The sequence below is a fragment of the Cylas formicarius genome, unplaced genomic scaffold, assembly GCF_029955315.1.
Source record: "Cylas formicarius isolate icCylForm1 unplaced genomic scaffold, icCylForm1.1 PGA_scaffold_6__28_contigs__length_40554024, whole genome shotgun sequence".
In the NCBI taxonomy this organism is placed as follows: Eukaryota; Metazoa; Arthropoda; class Insecta; order Coleoptera; family Brentidae; genus Cylas; species Cylas formicarius.
In genome coordinates this window covers 25,628,274-25,647,773 of record NW_026844347.1, presented here as the reverse complement: position 1 = coordinate 25,647,773, position 19,500 = coordinate 25,628,274, and the positions used below count along the sequence as shown (strand labels likewise).

Here is a 19,500-nt window from a genome sequence, read left to right as displayed (position 1 = left end):
AAACATTTTCTTCCGCTTATTAAAGCTGTCGGCTTAACTTTCGTTTAGTTGAAATCTTTTATTTTTTATTTATGAAAATAGAAATAGAAAACCGGCCAAGTACACCAGGTATGCAGGAGTATCAGTTAAATTTGAATAAAGGTCAACAAATGTCTTCGAGATGGGTGTTAAAATTTAAAAAAACTAATTATTTTCAATGTGCTTTTCCAGAACGCTAAAAGATATCATATTTAAAATCATAAGTTAATAATTTTTTATCTTATCCATTAAAATAAATTCCTTTTTTTTAGTATAACACTGAAATTTTGATGCTATCATAAAATTATATAAATCGATATAAAAATAAAACGCTTTTTGGAAATATTGATGTGGACAATTTTCGACGACCATCCTGTACACAACTCTACGATCCTGTGGAAAAAGTAGAACTCTGAGATGAGAAAATGGCGCAGAGTGCAGATTAGCGGCTGAAATTAAAGGCGTGCGCGGAAAATCATTCGCTTCTTTTCGAAAATATGATTGCAGCCTGAGGCGCATAATTTTTTTACCGTCCCATATTAGTTAATAGAATAGAATTAATGATAGAATTTTACCCATGTCAACCAACTTAACAAGTGGTTTTAAATAACTTCTTTTCAATATTAATGCCGTGGGTAAGGTAGGAACTTCTGCTTTTTTGGATAACAAATTGCTGACAAAATAAAATAAAATATTTGGAATTTCCACCTAACTCGGTCACTAATAAATTGTTGGCGACTTACTAATTTTATTAACTTTTGAAGTATTGAAGTTTGTTAAATGTTTATTGCGTTAAGAGGGTCTTCTTTTAATCCAGTGCCTCAGAAGAAATCGACGGGTTAGGAATACTGATTACTTCCATACACATTTTTCTACACAAATAATTCAATAATTACAAACATTGGTTAGTCTTCAACAATTTAGTAGCGTTAGTTATTTAACCAACCCTAATTATTAATGAAAAAATTAGTGATTATTATTTCAGCTACTGTTATTGTATGCGAACAAAAGGTATTGTGAAAAAAGTAAAAGATAAAAACAAAATACGATTTTGATTTTGAGTATCATTTAAGCTCCTAAATAAATAATTTTTCTCAAAAAATTTTTTTAAGGGTTAAATTCTTTTAATCATATTTTAGGTTAGGATGAAGATATTGAGATGTAGTTTTCCCTAGACCCTTATTTGACTATCTAATGAAGTGAAAAAAGTCATATTATTAATTTTTCTGAAAATTATTTTTTTGCGATTATGTCAGAAAACACGACCTGCTGCAATCGCGATCGTGTGACATACAGCAAGAATGATAGGCCAGGAAAAGAAGCCAACATGAAAAAAAGCTGGAGGGACATTTATTTTAAATCTCGCTTTCAACCAGTGAGGCCTTGGGGCAACATCATATCCGTGCGTCAATTCGACAGTTTTTAGTTTCGAGACGCCATTTTTTCGTTAGTCAAGTATGCCTTGAACCTATTACATTTTTACAAATTTTACGGCTTTTATGAGCGTTATCAATATTAGTGAATAAAATAATTGTTGAGATTTTCTGCAGAATTACAATATTTGGTTAAGTGACAGCGACATCAAAATGTTCGTTTACGTCACTGGGTCAGGAGGAAACATGGTGAAACGAAACAACCGCGACCTGATGCCATTAAACCAGATTAGTCGCGGTAATAACCCACACTCGTTGATACAATTACTCAAAACCTCCCGTCGTCGCTTGGCTTGCGGGTCAAATTTTAAAATTTATGTTCCTAATTAATTAAAGTATGCATCAGCGAACCGCAATGCCAACGCCACTGTACAAACTGCATCGTATTCATTAATCTGGTTAGGGGAATAATTTATTTCGGGCATATCGCTGAATTCTCGACTGCTGAGTTACACGTTCATTTCGATTTAGTTTTGCTACCTGGTTTCGACAATGGAATTTTTTAACAAAGCAACAATTTTTGATTGTTGCTCTTGTTAGTTGTAGGAATTATTACTGAGCTTGGTATAACCCAAAGAATCAAGTCATCAAACAGTAATATGTTTTAAATGCAATTCCAAAACTAAACAAAAGTTATAAACAAATAAGGCATGAAAACTGATATCAGTTTTACTTTACAGGCATTGTTATGGAGATAGACAGGCAGGCCATTTTAGCAGTTCTGTTTTTGGAATTCCACAATTAATTAAGCGAGAAATATCCCTTAGTAATTTTTGAACTTGCTTCATATTTCCTTATTTTCTGTCAATGCCTTGACAAAATATCTTTCAAATTATTTAATTCGGTTTAGTTTTTATTTTGAATGCTGATAAGTGATAAGAGACATTCACGAGGACAAATATGCTTATCATCCCTGATTCTTCGTTTTGTAAATATTTTTTATAGGAGGTTCCTGTCCGTAACTAGTATATATCTTGCCTAAATAGAAATATATACTACGAAGCAAGGCTTCTTAAAGATATCTGTATACAGTGACAATTAACTCTGTGCTATCGTATTTTTCTTACAAGTGTGCCGCTTATATTGAAAGTCTGCGATAAGAAGTAACAATTTGAAACTTTGGAAGACATTTGGACACAAGCAACAGAAAAACAAAAGTTACGTAGTGTGTTCGTGGTTCTAAGCCATAACAAATATGACGATGTGTTCAACTGGAAACTTATAATAGGAAATATTGCACAAACAGTACAAAACGTAATGTAAAGCGCAAAAATGTTTGGCGGTTTTGACAATTATTTATATCTAACCTAAGATCTAAGACGGTTATATAGATATTGATTATTCACATATAACCTCACAAGTTTCTAGAAGAACTTGGGTTAATGTGTAAACTTATGAAGTAACTAAGAAAAAAATTGGAGGTCATTCAAAGTGCGCATTTTTAAACCACGCGCGTTTTTAACCACGCTGGTCGCTGACAGATTATCAATAAGTTTTGATTCGGCATTTATACAGCAGTATTTTCTTAAAATTTGCCTAGATGTAGTTCAATGTTTTGGGGAAACGATTTCAGTGTGTGGAAATCGCTGTTTAGAAAGAAAATTACAGCCTGCGACGCATCAACACTACCTAGTGAGCTACGAAACTTTTAATGCATTGACATTTCATGTGGGTCGATGAGATATTGGGATATGACAAAAAGATTGAAGTATTGGAAATTGTCAAGACCACCTTTGTATAAATAAAATCACTAGAACTTGAACCTTTGTTGGTGATTATTATTTCGTCAGGTTATATATCTAATAAACCTCTTGCTATGCAATCAATATCAACAATATGTACAGGCCCTAGTTAGTCACTTCTAAACCTCAGAATCAACTCATAAGACCGTGAACTCGACAGTTTTTACTTTGGCTGCGGCATTGTTTCGGCGGAATATTTTCCAAATATTAAATTTTTGAGGGAAAACGAGATAAATGTTTGGATATTGTTTAAAAAACTGTTTTAAGTTTTCCGTAACTAGTACGTATATGATAAGAACGCTATGAAATCTTTGGGATAATTTAATGAAACGTTGCTATGCGATAAATGCCAAGAAACTACGCTTTAATTTTTCAAAGAAACTTCCACAGGCTACTGTAATACTTTTTACAAATTAGTACAAATTTTGTAAAAAAAAGCTATGCTTGATTTCAAGTAAGTGGATAAGGAAAAGAGAAATTGTGATTAAAGGTTGGGCTTCAAATTCTATTGATAATATGTCAACACTAACTTTAGCACAAGAGGAATCTCAAATAAATTCGAGATTAACGGCATTTTGTTTGTCCACCCTGCCCAAGGTATTTTATTAAAAGTATGGAACTTGCGGCGTCGATTCGACGATAAAAGAAAATACCATAAAAAGGAAACCGGAAAGTTGTTTTCTGTTTGACGAAAGTTTTACCTAACACCTTGTCGTCATTATAAATTTTTGAAAAATTCGCAAGGGTTCAGGTTCGATTATCGGTATTAATAGTCCGCAAACAAACCAATTTCTGCAGATACGGAAACATTACGACTCTATGGACCAACCTGTGATTTTTATTTGAATTTTGTAACGAGATCAAACTTTTCAAAGTTTTATCATATCAAACAACCAAATAAGTTCGTGCTTGTAGTTCGAAATCCAAAAAAATCAGAAAAGTGAAAAAAAGCTCCAATGGATGCATGAAATAGCACCGCAGTGACCTTTGAGAAACATGAAATAATTATTAATTTCTAATAATTTACCATCTGCAGGCGCACAACGAACGTATTTTTTACAGCAATTTGTTTTTTAAAAAACAATTTTGTGCCGAATAGTTGGTAAATACAAAGTGTGTTTCACAGGGTAAAAATAACAAACATATTTTGAATGAAAAACAAAAAACAAACAATAATATCCCCAAAACAGAACAGGAATATACAAAACATACAAAGAATGTATAGAAATATTCAAAAAACTCGGAATAATTAATAATATATAAAGGTAGCATTTAAAACAACAAAGATAATGCGAACTTTTTATTTATTTTTTAAACGACTTAAAGGGTCATCAGTTGTGAATTCTGCTAAAGACTAAAGGGCATTTCATTATTTTTAGATCGCTTCGGTTTAACAGGTAACACTGTTCGGGTGAGAACATTACAAAACTGTGTAGTGTATGGAAAAACTTACCGTTGCTCTTGTAACAAGTTTTATTAGTAGCAAACAGTAGCGATTTTGTACACGACTTTGAGCTAAAATTAGCTTTTGGTTGTGAAAAGACATGTATCATCCTGTCAATCGCGTTTGTCATTTTTAAACCCTTTAAAATCATACCTCTCGCCCATGTCACATTTGATTGTCCCCTGTATATTATTTATTCACGTTTATTCGTTTCTTTTTCATCCTCGCTATGGAACATATAGCACGTATTTTAGGAAAATTCATTGTAGCACGTAATCTATGCTTATAAATTAGCTCGACTACGAAGATGATGCAAATGTATTTTGTAGATGTGCACATAGTTTTGGTTTTCTTCTTTCTCTCTCGCCCTCCCTCCCATTTCCTGTCTGACTTAAACTGTAATCGATTGTTTCAAAGAAATAGAAAATTAATATGAATTGAAAGTTGATGGTGGCAAAAATTGTTCTGATATGCACGAATCAATATATTGATTTCTTGCACTTACATCTCGTGATTCAAAAAAGCACAATATGTGCTCATATCCTATGATTAATTAATTAATTAATTAAAAATTATAGCTGAATTGAAAATTATCAAAGGTTCATATTTGGTCATTCTATACGCCCCAGGAATCTTTGAGCATCCTTAACTTATCGATTTTATATTACTCGGGTCTAGAGGGTCTCCGAAGTAGAAGGTATGTCTATAAATACGACCTTCAGAAAACTTTGCGAAGGTTCAAATAGGTTGCTGCCGCATTGCTAATAAAAGTTGTAATTCTGCAGGGTCCCTACTCTAGTCCCTATACTTTTAAGTAGATGCTAGAAAATATAGGTCATATCATTGAACGAGGCCACCAATTACATTACATCACAGACTTCAAAAACTGAGAGAAGTTAGCTTCTATTATTAACGTTAGAATTTGAATATCAGTATTTAAATTGTCTAAAAGAAAGTGTCCTCCAAAGTATAGTTTGGCAACGTTCCAAAATGTGCGCCGTACTAAATAACTCACGCTGTGATTATTGTTTTTAGTTTCAATAAATCCTAATTACGTCAAAACATATCTGTGGGTAGCATTTGTAAGAATAATCACACGCCCCCATCCAATAAAATTCCAATCTGTCCACCGAGTCCGACCCAGATGAATGGCATACTTTCCTCTTATTTACTGACAAGCGAATTGTCCCTACTAAACGAATTTAGAAAATAAGAAACAAGTTCAAGAGTTTATCGGTGTCGATATTCGTTCGCGTTAGATGCCAAAACTGTCTAACTTTATCGGCAATTATTCATATTTAAAAGGCATCCGTTCAGAAAATGGCCAGGGCGGTGGTAATCGGGTCAATGGGGTTGCTTTTGTGCGGAGGTGTTCTATCGGTATGCGTGGATAAGTTCGCCTTGTCGTCAGTGGATTCGTACGTCCACAAGACGAGGAATTCCAGAGCTATTAAACTAGAGAGTCACAATTTCAATCTTCTGGATGATTACATCGCAGTTGATGTGACGAGGGCCAACGTTACCCAACTATGTGAAGGTAAGATTCAGTGTCATATTTTAATATTCGCATGAAAGGGTTAATACCTTTGAAATTTCTAAAAACGTTAAACGAAAAATCAAAGTGTTTAAACTTGTTAGATACACTAAGTTTTAGATTTTCTTAATATCGACTGAGAGCGACTGAAAGGGGTCTGTAATATAAGTGCAAATAGTTGGTTATCAGATAAGTGTTATATCGCATAGTATGCGAGAAAAGTTTAGCACATGACCTAAGGAGTCGAATTTTTTATCCAACATTTTAATAATAAATAAATATGGGAGTGTCAAATTTAATAAGTAGGTGGACAGCCCCTTGGAGGGAATTTGTTGACTAATTTTTGTTCAAATAAATTTGTGCGCAAAAGTGCAGAGTATGAGAGTGTCGAATTAAATAATTTAATAAAAAGAGTTTAAGGTATTTGTTGACTAATTACTGTTTTAAATTGATTTTGTTGCATAGGATTTCTTTAACTCAAACCTTATAACCAGTGAATTATGATGTAAACTTATTATTTAGTAATGAGCCATATTAATCATTTAGAATGAAATGATTAATATGGATTAATAAGGAAAAATACGCGTGCAGCGTATTTCAATTAGGTATAATATTTTCACTGGATTATGAAACCCAAAAGAATATACCCAGGTACAAAAAATTTAATTTGTATTTTGACCTTTGTTAATTTTGATTGTCACGTCACACGTCCCTCAATGTGCTGTTGTGCAAAAATAATTAATTGACAGAAAAAGTATAAGTATAATAACAATGGCGTTTATCATGCTTATTGCACTATATACTATTTTGATATTTACACAATAGTACCTACCATAAATATCTGTTAATAGGATTTCAGAACGGGTACAAATTATAAGCAGTATTAACCATCTGCAAAAGCTATTTAGTTTTTTGTACCTAAGTTTTATTTATGTTAGGGAAAATTATTTTTTGAACATATTCCTTATCTTTCGGCGGATTGTGCCGCGTCTTTTACGATTGCAGTGTTTCTTCAAGTCCAATAGGTCTTAGTTAGGAATTCATGGATGTTTACTCCAATAAAAGTATTAAAAAAAGTATAAGTATATGCACGTTGAAATAATTCATCAACATATTGCGTTCACCATAACAAAATTGAAGAAAAATACAAATTATTGGAATTTTTGGCATATAAAAAGCACAGCGAATGATAATGTAATCTACATGTTAGTAACCGAATTACTAGCATAGACATAACCCTAATAAAATAAGATTGAAATGACCATACGAAAGCAAAAATGGCCCTTTCCATATAAACTCTTAAAAATGATTGTTAGGCCATGAATAAACGTTTTAAACTCTTACCACTTCACTCTCGCAAAAACGAAACAATTCTTATTACATTGTGTCATTCCAGGCATGATCAAGAACTTTCCCAGATTGGAGACTTTGGCTCTCATCAACGTCAATTTGTCGCAAATAGAACCGGGCGCTTTTGAGAACACTCCCAAGCTCAAAGGGCTCTCGTTGTCCGTAAACCGCCTGACTAGAATCGAGAACGGGATATTCAACAAGATCCCAACGCTGCGGGTCATTTATTTAACCAGGAACGCGATCGAAACCATCGAGGACGGCGCCTTCTCGGAAATGCCAAATTTGAAAGTCGTTCATCTAGATCACAACAAAATCGTTGAACTGACCGGAAATATATTTTTCGGCAGCAGGAAAATTTCATTCGTGGATTTCAGTCACAATTCAATAAAGGAAATCGATGCCAAATCGTTTGACGATTTACGGCCGGGACCGGCGATCAAAAAACTCAATATCCTCCTCAAGAAAAACCTCATAACTAGAGTGGACAAGGCGGCTTTGGAGGGACTTAGCACGCCGGTCGATCTCCATTTAGAAGTCAACCAAATATACCTCACCTCTGATATAATGCACGGAGTCCGAGAGGGTAGCGAAGTGTATTTAAACGGAAATAATATAGAATGCATCCCTGACGATGTAATCGACGAGGTCGAGACGAAGCGGAAAACTTTGCATATCAAAGGCAATCCGCTTAATTGTGAGTGCATGAAAGTGTTGGAGAATCGATGGAACGAAGACATCACCAACGTGGGAGAGTTGTATTTCGAATCGACGCTCCCTTGCAGTGCTTTTCCCGAACTGTTCCTTTAAATTTATTGTGTTTCGGTCGGTGGAACGTTGAAACCGAACTACGATAGGCTTCTTGGGCACAAATCGGAATTTATACACAAGGTCACAATTTGATACAAAAGCAGTTACGTATTCTTAGCGGTCATCTGGCAGACTGAAAAAATAGAAAGATAGATTCAAGAAAACATATTCTTCTTCTCATAGTTTTATTCCACCCTTTTCTTTGCCCATTATACGATATCACAACTCGAATGCTTCCAGTTTCTGTTGTTCGTTCACCACAGTTCCGAGATAAGTTATTAATGTTGTCTTTGCTTATAATAATTATTTTATCTACAGTCTGTTATAATATTTATAAGATTTTGCAACTCCTCTATGGTGTCGGCGAAAAAAACGAAAAATATATTGCAAAACCATTTAAAACAAAACATACAAATGTAAAACCATTAATACGTACATAGTTTTCCATGTACAAATATAAGCAATTAGTTTTAGCTGAACGATATCAATTCTCCGAATTCAAATTAACGCCTAAATAACAACGATGCTGATGCTAGTCTAGGAATAGAAATATAACATTAATTTAAGAGTTTTTTGCAGAATAACAAGCACCCATCAATATAGTTTGCAAAACTAGAATGTTAATCATGATTTACTATTTTCTATTATTAAATTGTAATTAAATTAGAATTTTAAATATATCCAGATAATAATAGCGTAATGGTCTATATAAAGAATATTAAAAGATCAGACATATTTTACCCTTAAGCATAGCTATCGTTACCATTATCGTTTATTATAATAAATAAATTCTTTCAAAAAAAGTCGTTTGTTTTAGCGAGATTGGCTGTTCCATCAAAAATAAAGTTATTGTTATTATATTTCAGATAATTACAGTAGGCTTCGCATTGGCATAATTAACGAAGTATTATTCTAATTTATCGCTTCAGAAAACCATTTTTGAAAGGCGAAGTTTAAAATTTAAAAAAATGAGGGGTATAAATGCAGCGCGACGTCTTTTTTTCGTTGATAGCGAACCATACTACGTTGTTATCGCAGAAATGACCGGCCACTTTTACCCTCCAAAGTTCTTTTCCTTGTTGCTGATTTAGGTTTATTAGGGACCCTAATAGAAGTCGTTTCCGCACATGCAAGGTTTCAATCTTATTAGTGGACGGCAACGTGAGGGGGCGGAAACTGATCACTCTTTTAACGTTAAGTTTATGAAAAATCCACCTCCTTACCTTACCTCGCTGTCTATTGAAAAAAAAAATATTAACAATAATTTTTATATTCATTTTATGTGACTAACGAGGGCACGGCACTAAAGTAAGTGTTTTTTTTCATTAAAAATACTTTTTTGCCTTTTTGAAAATTATCCAAAAGCGTTCAATGTGCAATCATGTAACTCTAAAATTAGGAATTTTTCTTAAATTCACTCGCCAATATGTTTCCCGACACCTCTTTGATGAACGAATTTCCAAATCAAAGTCTAATTCATGGATTGGACATCTTTAAAATTGCTTTTACAATGTTAACACAACATTAAAATAATTGATGTGTAAATGACCTTATTGTTTGTTTGTTTGTCTTTTATAGAATTTATTTTTCTTATAAATTGCGTCTTTTACCTTTTTCATTCTCTGTATTTTTTTCACCCTTATTTCACAATTTACAATTTTTGTAAGAGTTGTAAAAAATAGTATGAAATACTACTACCACTTGGAGGCTTGTTCAAGTGTCGTCTGGCAGTTAAACTGACAATATATTATAATTATCATCCATATTATACATAGCGTAATGTCCGTAGTGGCTATATAAATACGACAAATGCGATAACTTTTGAACTAGGTAACCTCAAACGTTGACACCGAGGAAATTAAAAAGTATCCGAAATTTAAAACTATTCTTCCCGTTTATAAAAACGAGCAACTAGGTTGTGGCCATTAAATGTAAAATAAATCGTTCATTAACCTGAATACCTCGATGGCTTTGCGACCATTCTCATCTAACTTTTCTAATTAGGGGCGAATACTTTTTAGAAAAGAAAAAAAAACGGGAATCGGAACCAGCAAAGCATAAAATAACAATGAGAATTAAGTGCCAACTTTCCCAGAAGGATATTCAATTAAATCTATTATTTCGCGAGGAAAAGAAAAAACAAAGTTTTCCCATTTGAAAATACCGTTCATTCAAATCATTGTTTTCGGAAAGTCGGTCTATAAATTATTTTTGCTTTTCCACACTGAGCAAAAATGTTAACTCCCACTGTAGCTATCTTGAAAAAAAGAAAAATCTTTACTCCCAGCCAGGTTTTAAAAGTTTCTCCGGAAACAAGAAAATCTCGCCAAATTTCTCAACATTTCCATAGTATTAGAATGGTGAATAGCGATCGAACAACTAGCACCGGTATTACATTTTCATTATCGTACCTGTTCCAAAGTATTTAGAGTATTCACTACCAACTCTAATAAAAATGAATACAAAAAAGATTAACGACGAACAAAAATAACCTCATAACAGAAAACACTCAAATGTTAGTGGCCACATCCTTAAGTAGAGCAAGAAGTTTTGTTAGTCTAAATCAATAAATTTTCTCAATCTCAATCTGCTCCAGAGCCTCCTTAAAATCCGCATGGATTATATCATGCCAGTATGCAAGTTGGTTAAATTCCACCACTATTATTGCGAATTTTGGCTAGACAAAAGACAAAAAAAATGTAGGTACCTTTTGTCCCATTGAAATCATTCATGACTAATAGAGTGAAGTAAACATTTCCCTGTATTTCTAATAGATATTTGGGTATGGCTAAGTAGTGACCAATGTAGCAAATTGGTTAACACCAATTAACAATAAACTCCCTTCCCTCCCCTATTTAACACATTGTCGTAAACATTAATCTTCAACATTTGAGACATTGGTGGAGTTCTTGATTTTTACGATGTCGAAAAAGCTGTTTGTGTCTATCCTTCATATACAAACATTATTCTAAAACGCACAGGTAATGGGACGTATAGTTTATGGAATAAAAAAACATTGGCTGGAACCGATCTTACAACGCAATATATTTACTGGATTTTCACCGTGGCCTTCACTTTGCAATTTTGCAAAAATTCTCAAAGCGGCACGCTACCGAATCTATGGCATCGTTTGCACTTTATCCCATTAATAGTGGCCAATACGGTTGGCGCTCGCCATTACGCTCGTTCCCAAAATTACTTACCTGTTCCCGTGCAGGCGAGGCCATAAACATCGGGGAACATATTGTTCAAGAAACTAATATCCTGTACAAGAATTTACGGGACTACGTCGAGGTAGCAACTACACCGGGTTATGTGGACGTATTAGATACATAAATAACGTTTCCGGGATAGATAGGTAGCCTGATATTAGATGAGACAGATTAAAAAACTGATTCTCTTGATATATGCTTTTGATATTATTGGACAACAAATCACTCACTTATTTCGTTTCGATTCTTCAAGCAATAAAATGTCGTTTATGCATTTTCAAGTGCAAACACATATTCTTCTTCTGCGAGTGCCGTCTTCGTTGCGAAGGTTGGCAATCATTAAGGCTATCTCATCCATGAGCGACGTCTTCTTCCTACACTCCTTATTCCTTGCAGTTTTCGTTTTTTTATTGAAATATTAACTTATTTCTCCCCTCTTATTCTTCTCATGATTTCTTTGTTCGTCACTCTATAGGTCGATTTTACCCTTAGTATATCCACATCTCGAAAGCGATTAGTTTTCCCAAGTATAATTTCTTCAGAGTCCACGCCTCCGCGCCATAATACAGCACCGAGAACACAGCATCTCACCATCCTCATTTTTAAATCCAAGCCGAAGGTCGCTACAACAAAGCAGTCTTTTAATTTTCAGAAAATTTGTTCTCGCCAGTCCTATTCTGGTTTTGATTTCTACGGAACAGTTATTATTACTATTTATAATTGATTATTTGTATTGATAGTTTATAAGAATTTGGTGGTTGTTCTGTGTTGTTTTAGATATTATCATGAATTGTATCTTCTTTACAGTTAAGGACAATGCGAACTCCTCACTCCATATATTCATTTTAATTAGCAGTATCTGAAAATCGTTTGAATTGTTAGCCAAAAGGACAGTATCATCTGCGTATCTTATGTTGTTGATGGGGACACCGTTAATTACAATACCCTTCGTCTCATCTTCTAATGCTAGTTTCGTGATTTCCTCTGAATAAAGGTTAAACAGCATCCGAGCTAGCATGCACTCCTGTCTCACACCTCTGAGGATTTCTGACTCTTCTGTGCTACTTCCTTCCACTTCCACCATCGCTCTCTGACTGAAATAAAGATATGTAATGGTTTTTATGTCTCTGGTGTCTAAATCCTTTTCTTTCAGAATTTCAGAATGAAGCAGACATAGAGTTTTTGATTCATATCCATGCACCACTGGGCAATAACGTTCAGGGCAAAGACTGTTTCTCTTGTTCCTAAGTCATCGCAAAAGCCGAATTGAGTCTCGCTGATATCTTGTTCAATTTTTTTGTATATCCTGTCATGCTTCAGCTTCAGAAATATTTCTGATGTGTAACACATGAGACTGATTGGTCGGAAGTCATTACATTGTCATGTTTTAGTCTCTTATCAACTGTATTAAATTTCAGTGGGCAATTCATCGGGCCCTGCAGTTTTTCTATTTTTTATAGACTTTATAACATGGATGATCTATGCTTTAGTTCTTTCCAGTTCATTGTTATTATTAAATATTAAAAGTTTAACATTATCATAAGATTTTTTCTGCTTGCATGCAATACTCAGTTTCAATTTTCTGTAGTAGTGTCAACTCTGTAAGGATCGTAACTGTTGAATACTTATTTATTTATAGTCACAAATCTGAAGCAAATGGAACCAACGAGGTGTGGAACATAAAACCCAATTTTGGTCTTGTACAAATAGCAAAAAGTTGTTTATATTTGAACAACTTCGTCTCCTTGCCATGGTAATATAAATTTTCTTTAGTCGGAATTGTTTCTAAATTTCTTGTAAGTCACGTAGAACTTATTAATTCGGTGTACGCAAAGCAGGACAATATTTGCGTAGTTTTAATCGTGTTTAGAATCCGTTGGCGATGATATGACGCCGAAACTTCCTCAGCTAATTCAGTTTTCAGATATAATACGCTTAATTAATGAGATTTAGTTCAGAAAGTTTCAGTTTCCCCTTGTTATGTATTACTCTGTGTACACGTCGAAATTCCTTATTTTAAATCAAATTGTATCCAGTGTAGAGCAGGCGTTCATAAAAATTTTAATATCTACCTAGGAATGCGCAAAAAAATCTGCTTATATTTTTAAGAATATAAGATTATTTTTAGACTAATGCTGATAGAAGTAAAGGCATTTTAAAATAATTTTTTTCGTTGAACAATTTCTTTGAAAGGCTTGAATTTTAACTTAACTTTAATGTATGAATATATGAAGGCAATATTTCCTTTTAATTCGTTGACTTATATAAACAAAAAATTAATTTCACACATGTGTACTAGGTTTCGTCTAGAAGTTAGAGAGAATTAAGTTTATTGTTATTGATGAAAAACACTGAACATTTCAACTCAATTTTTATTACCGTTATTTTTCGTGCAAAATAAAATGAAAATTCACACATATATCTGCCTAACGTCCAGCACTTTGTCCAGTGTCATTTTGATGTAAAAATGGGTTTCCGCTTCCCGTTTTGGCATTCCACTAAAATTGCATTTCTCCGCCAAAAACACGTAGGAATTTGTTAATAAGAAGGAGCTTCATTGTGAAAAAAAAAACAGGAATAACGTAACAAGGAAGAATAAATTAAATTACGTCTTAATTAAAATGTCCAAGTTATTTGAATGGTTCACGACTCTCGGAATTCCGCAAATATTTTTTAACTACTTTAAATAGCACCACCTCAACAGTAAATAACAACAACAAACAAGCATAACTTATATAGATATAGATATCGAACCGAAGTGATCGGTGTGACTGTCGGTAGATAGGCAACTGACAAAGTTGTTTGTCACTCTCTGTCCTATTCTTGGTAATTATAAATCAAACATCAAACCAAAACTGACAACATTGTGGCCAATGACACTTTCGAGTTCCAAAGTAAATGTCAACATGACAGCTGCAGTTTGTGACACCTACGAACACTAACGAAAAAGACAGAATAGTGAAATAGCAAATTTGGTAAACTTATTTGTTATTAGCGAAAAATGTATTCATTATTTTCGAATATTATTAACAAATCATTTTATGATACGAAGTGCAACTCCTAGATTGTTACCCAAAAAGGTGAATGACGTACGATAAAATAACGTTTTTTGGTATTAAATTGGAAATTAAAAAAAAAGTGGAAAGAAGTCTATAATGTGTAGTTTTCTTGCAATTTTTTGTGTCATAGGAAAACAATCAAAAACATCAAAAAAGGCTGCAAAATTCCGAAGGTCGTGAAGTTTACCAGCAAATGATTTTCTATTTTTTTTCATTTTTATATTTATAATTGTGATAGTTATATCATCATATATAATATATATCATATTATATAAAAAACAATATTCAGTCTTCCAAGTGTCGCTTGAACCATCTCCCTCACACACTGTGACTAATATCGAGCTACCTTTCACGTAGCAATTGCAACCATTTTACGAATATAATATACAATAATTGCATTTTTAAAGCTAGCTATAAGTGTGTCTATGTGGGTACGTTTAAATTGACGTTGTAGGTCTGATGATATCCGTGTGGGTGAAACACGTGTCTTATGCTCCGTTGGTACCCGGAAACACGGTTCGGAAAAACAAAGAGCTTCGACAATTCTAAATTTTTTTGTTAGACTAACTGGAAAATGATCAAAAACTGTGTTGACGAAAATTTAAAAAATATAGATATGACATTTTATTTTCTCCAGGATGACCAACGATAACTGGCAATACTAGTCTCATTTTGCAGCAGACCTAATAATTATAATTATGTACTGATGGCTCTGATATCCTCCCACCTGAGGCAATTTTTATAACTCAAAAATTTGGCTCACAAAATAATCAGACATTCAAGGACCATATAAAGGGTGTGGATGCTTTAGTGCTACGTCCACTATATGGGATGGAATGTTCTATCTTTAACAATACCCGGATCCGAGGCTTTTAAATCCAGGCCCTTTTATAATACGGCTGCTGCCGGCACACTCGTCTTTGAACTGGTGTCAGCAGTACCTCAGAAGATTTTTTCCAACTCTTCCAGGAAACACTTCAAGGACACTGTTACGTAACTTTTGAGTTGCTACTAATATAGAAGTATGCGCCGACCTAGCCAGTAGAGTGGCGGTGGGTCATTGGTTTACAGTTCGTTTCAGTCTCTAATAGGGCGCCAAGTGTTTTATTGCTAACACACACTTCTCTTTAAGTAAGAAGTTGAGATTAAAAAAAGAACGCTAAAAATCTCAGCTGGAACTCAAAATTACACTATGCAGTGGGAAATAAAACGGTTGATGAGGTTCAGTTAACGTTTAATAATAATATTGATAATATTATACAACCGGGCGAACTTTGCAATATTTGACACCCTATAACATTTCGGAAAAATTGCACAATAAAATAAATTTGGTGTATTCTCGAGAGCCACGACTGGCCAATGATATTCACCTAAATCTAGACAATATCTTAACTGCTCAAACTGGAATTAAATCCAGTTGAAACACACAGTAACCTACAGAAACAACATAAGTACGATAGATTGTACTATATAATAGCGGACTATCCAAAAGGAAGTATGTTTAGGTAATACCTACATCGTCGTGTCGAGTGCAGATTAAGTATATGAACGATTCGCAAACTGTATTTTTATCCCTTACGTTGTACTTATCCTTGTCCAGCCGGTTGGTTGTGCGGGAGTCGTTAGGTTGGAAACCCTGGAAACTGGAACTATAATACGAGCTTGCTGAAGGAATTTGTTGTGAACCGCCGCTAAAATATTTTGTCTCCTGGAGGAACTAAGAAACTTAAATTAAATAACCTACTTTTTTTTAATATCTTCGCGACCCCCTATCTTCGTGCCAAATATCAGCAGGATCGGTTAATATCCACCTCGATCCAAAATTTTCATAAGCACTTTTCGTTTTTAAATTAATTTAAATTTTTAATTTTTTAAAATTCCTACGTTGCTCCGAGAAAGTTGAACTTTTTACTGCAGATGGAGGCCGATTAGGTCTATCCGCAGATACTACAAAATAAACCCCAGCCATCTCCATTTACTTGTAATTAATTATTTTATAAAAACATTTAGCCTCCCACAGAAACCGCTCTCGATGGCAAACGGTACAACTCGTGTGAGACTTTTTGCTATGGTATGCACTCAAACCTTGCAACTCAAACTACATGACGTTGGGGATAACAGTGAGCAACAATCTCCATCGGAGTATTTTTGATAAGAGAGAGACAAAAAAAAAAGCCTAAAGGTACCTCGGTTGCCTAGGCACGGACACGTATTCTGACCAAAATTTAGGGCACCAAACTGACGAAATAGAATCAGTGATACGACGATGTTCCGAAATATCATAACACCCAAAAATAACCATAAGAACTTCGGGTTGGGTGATAGTAATATGACAAATCAAAGTTTGCACCGTACTACCTAGATTCGCTCTCCCCACCGCAAAATTTTCATAAGGAAGAAAAAAATATAACGCGATAACTGTGATTTAAGTGAGGTGTAAGTTAAGTACGAATCAAGTAATTTCTTCATCGTGGTCATTGTCAATCTCCCTCATCTTCCACCATTATCACTATTCCGTAAGCCCGTTTCTAGTAGCTAGATTTTGGAAATCAGAGTTTTAGTATAACGAATCGGGGCTTTGCGATCATCGAGACTCAAGCAGCTTGTTCCGCGTGATGGGACATTAGCGGGATTTTCATTATCGGAGGCGAGTCGCCACTCTTGCATGATGTTTTGGGAACTGGTGCCACTCTGCTCCAAACAAAAGTAGCCCAGCCTTCATCCTACGAATCCAAGAAAGAACAGTTGATTAATTAATCAAAATGTTTATAAAATCCGTTGTTCAGCTTCCTCAGAACCAGAATTGAGGAACTTTAATTGTTTCTAAATATGGTCCATTGACTCGTCTACGGCTGTGTTCCATGCCACTGTTTCAACAAATAAAGTGACTGAAGAAATGAATCCCATTGGATCAAATATTCTCTTTGCGCCAATGTTACCGGAGTGTAAAAGTTGCACACCTTCCATATCTCCCTGACTTATGCTTAACGGATCTTCCGATTCGTTCAATGTTAGCACCGGGATGGGGGACAAAGAAGGAGCCTCCACGAAGATTGTTTGCAGTCAACTGCTATACACGAAGAAACAATCGGGCGTCCCCTGGGCAACGACTTAGTCGGCTAATCCTTCTAACACCAGTTCACCATAGAATGAGAAGAAACGGAGAAAAAACCAATCGGCCTTCTTCAAGGCCAGCACTTGTGACAACCTCACTGAATATTGAGGGACTATCTATAAATAAAGAAATTTTAATAGCGGACATGTGCAAGCAGCGAAACTGCGATATTTTAGCCCTACAAGAAACCCATAGAGGTCCTACTAGTCATAGACCAAAGATAGCCGGAATGGAGCTAGTTCTTGAAAGGCCCCACAGTCAATATGGAAGCGCGATTTTTGCAAGGCCTGACCTTGTCATTCGTTCTACTGCCTGCACCTGCAACAATGATGTGGAGATTTTAACCATAGAGCTTGAATCATGTACAGTCACTTCAGTGTACAAGCCACCAAACACAACCTTTGAATTTGTCAAGCCTGGAAACTTCGAAAATCAGAAGGCCAAGTTAGTCATAGGAGATTTCAACTGTCACAGTGTCACATGGGGATATCGAACAACAGATGTCGATGGTGAAGCCCTCGAGCTATGGGCAGAGCAGAATGATCTGAGGCTAATTCATGATCCCAAACTTCCACCCTCCTTCAACAGTGCTAGATGGAGACAGGGCTACAACCCAGACAACCTCTTTGTAACTGAGGCAATAGCACAACAAGCTGTCAAATATGTCGAAAATCCTCTTCCCAGAACACAGCATAGAGCAATAACTTGCAGTATAGAGGCTGTTATAAAAGCAGAAACTGTCCCATTCAAACGAAGGTTTAACTTCAAAAAAGCAAAATGGGACATGTTTGCTCAAGATTTGGACAGTGAGATCACAAAGTTAGAACCGATACCTAGATCTTATGGAGCTTTTGAGAATATTGTAAAGCAAATATCCAGGAAACACATTCCAAGAGGGTGTCAAGTAAACTATATTGCTGGCCTCGATCATGACTCTCTAGCTGCCCTCAATAGCTATGAAAAACTATTCGATGAGGACCCCTTCTCAGATGAGACTGTAAGCACTGGCGAACAGCTACTGTCTCTCATAGCAGAATCTAGAAAGGAAAGATGGTGCAACCTCCTTGAACAGTTGGATATGAAGAGAAACAGTCGTCGAGCCTGGAAGCTGCTAAAGAATCTAAGCAATGATCCAACAACAAAGAAATCAAGCATGGGTGATGTCACAGCCAATCAGATTGCCCACCAGCTCCTCCTAAATGGCAAAACTGCAGGGAAAAACAGGAGAATAGAGATTGAACGAGAGCTGGGGAGTGAAAACCACTCCTTAGATACGCCATTCACATCGCAAGAGCTACAAGGGGCTATCAAACAGATGAAGGAGCATAAGGCAGCAGGTGCTGATGACCTAAGAACTGAGCAAATCAAACAGTTTGGACCAAAGACAAGAACATGGCTGCTCAATCTTATCAATAACTGTGTCGACACTATGCAAATTCCCAAAGAGTGGAGGAGAGCACGAGTGATAGTACTCCTGAAACCTGGGAAAGAGCCAAACAACTGCAAAAACTATAGGCCTGTCTCTCTACTATGTCATCTTTTCAAGTGCATGGAGAGGATGATATTCAACAGGATCTCTGAGAAAATCGATCAGTCCTTGATCGCGGAGCAGGCTGGCTTTAGACCTGGCAGATCATGCTGTGGGCAAATCCTCAACCTGACACAGCACATAGAGGATGGGTATGAGAGGGGCCAGGTGACAGGAGTTGCATTCATTGATTTAAGTGCAGCTTATGATACCATCAATCATAGAAAATTGACGCACAAAATATATAATCTCACT

At 35.2% G+C, this 19,500-nt stretch overlaps 2 protein-coding genes across 4 annotated transcripts in view; one reads left to right on the top strand and one right to left on the bottom strand.

Moving 5' to 3' along the window:
* The window catches only part of LOC132702872 (transmembrane protein 132C), a 166,099-nt gene that overhangs the window by 16,981 nt on the left and 129,618 nt on the right, over window positions 1–19,500 (bottom strand). The window lies entirely within an intron of this gene.
* LOC132703457 (chondroadherin-like) lies at window positions 5,816–9,096 on the top strand. The gene is made up of 2 exons (XM_060672722.1): window positions 5,816–6,174; window positions 7,568–9,096. Exons 1-2 carry the CDS (start codon window positions 5,958–5,960, stop codon window positions 8,329–8,331), a joined length of 981 nt encoding a protein of 326 aa, XP_060528705.1. The 5' UTR covers window positions 5,816–5,957; the 3' UTR covers window positions 8,332–9,096.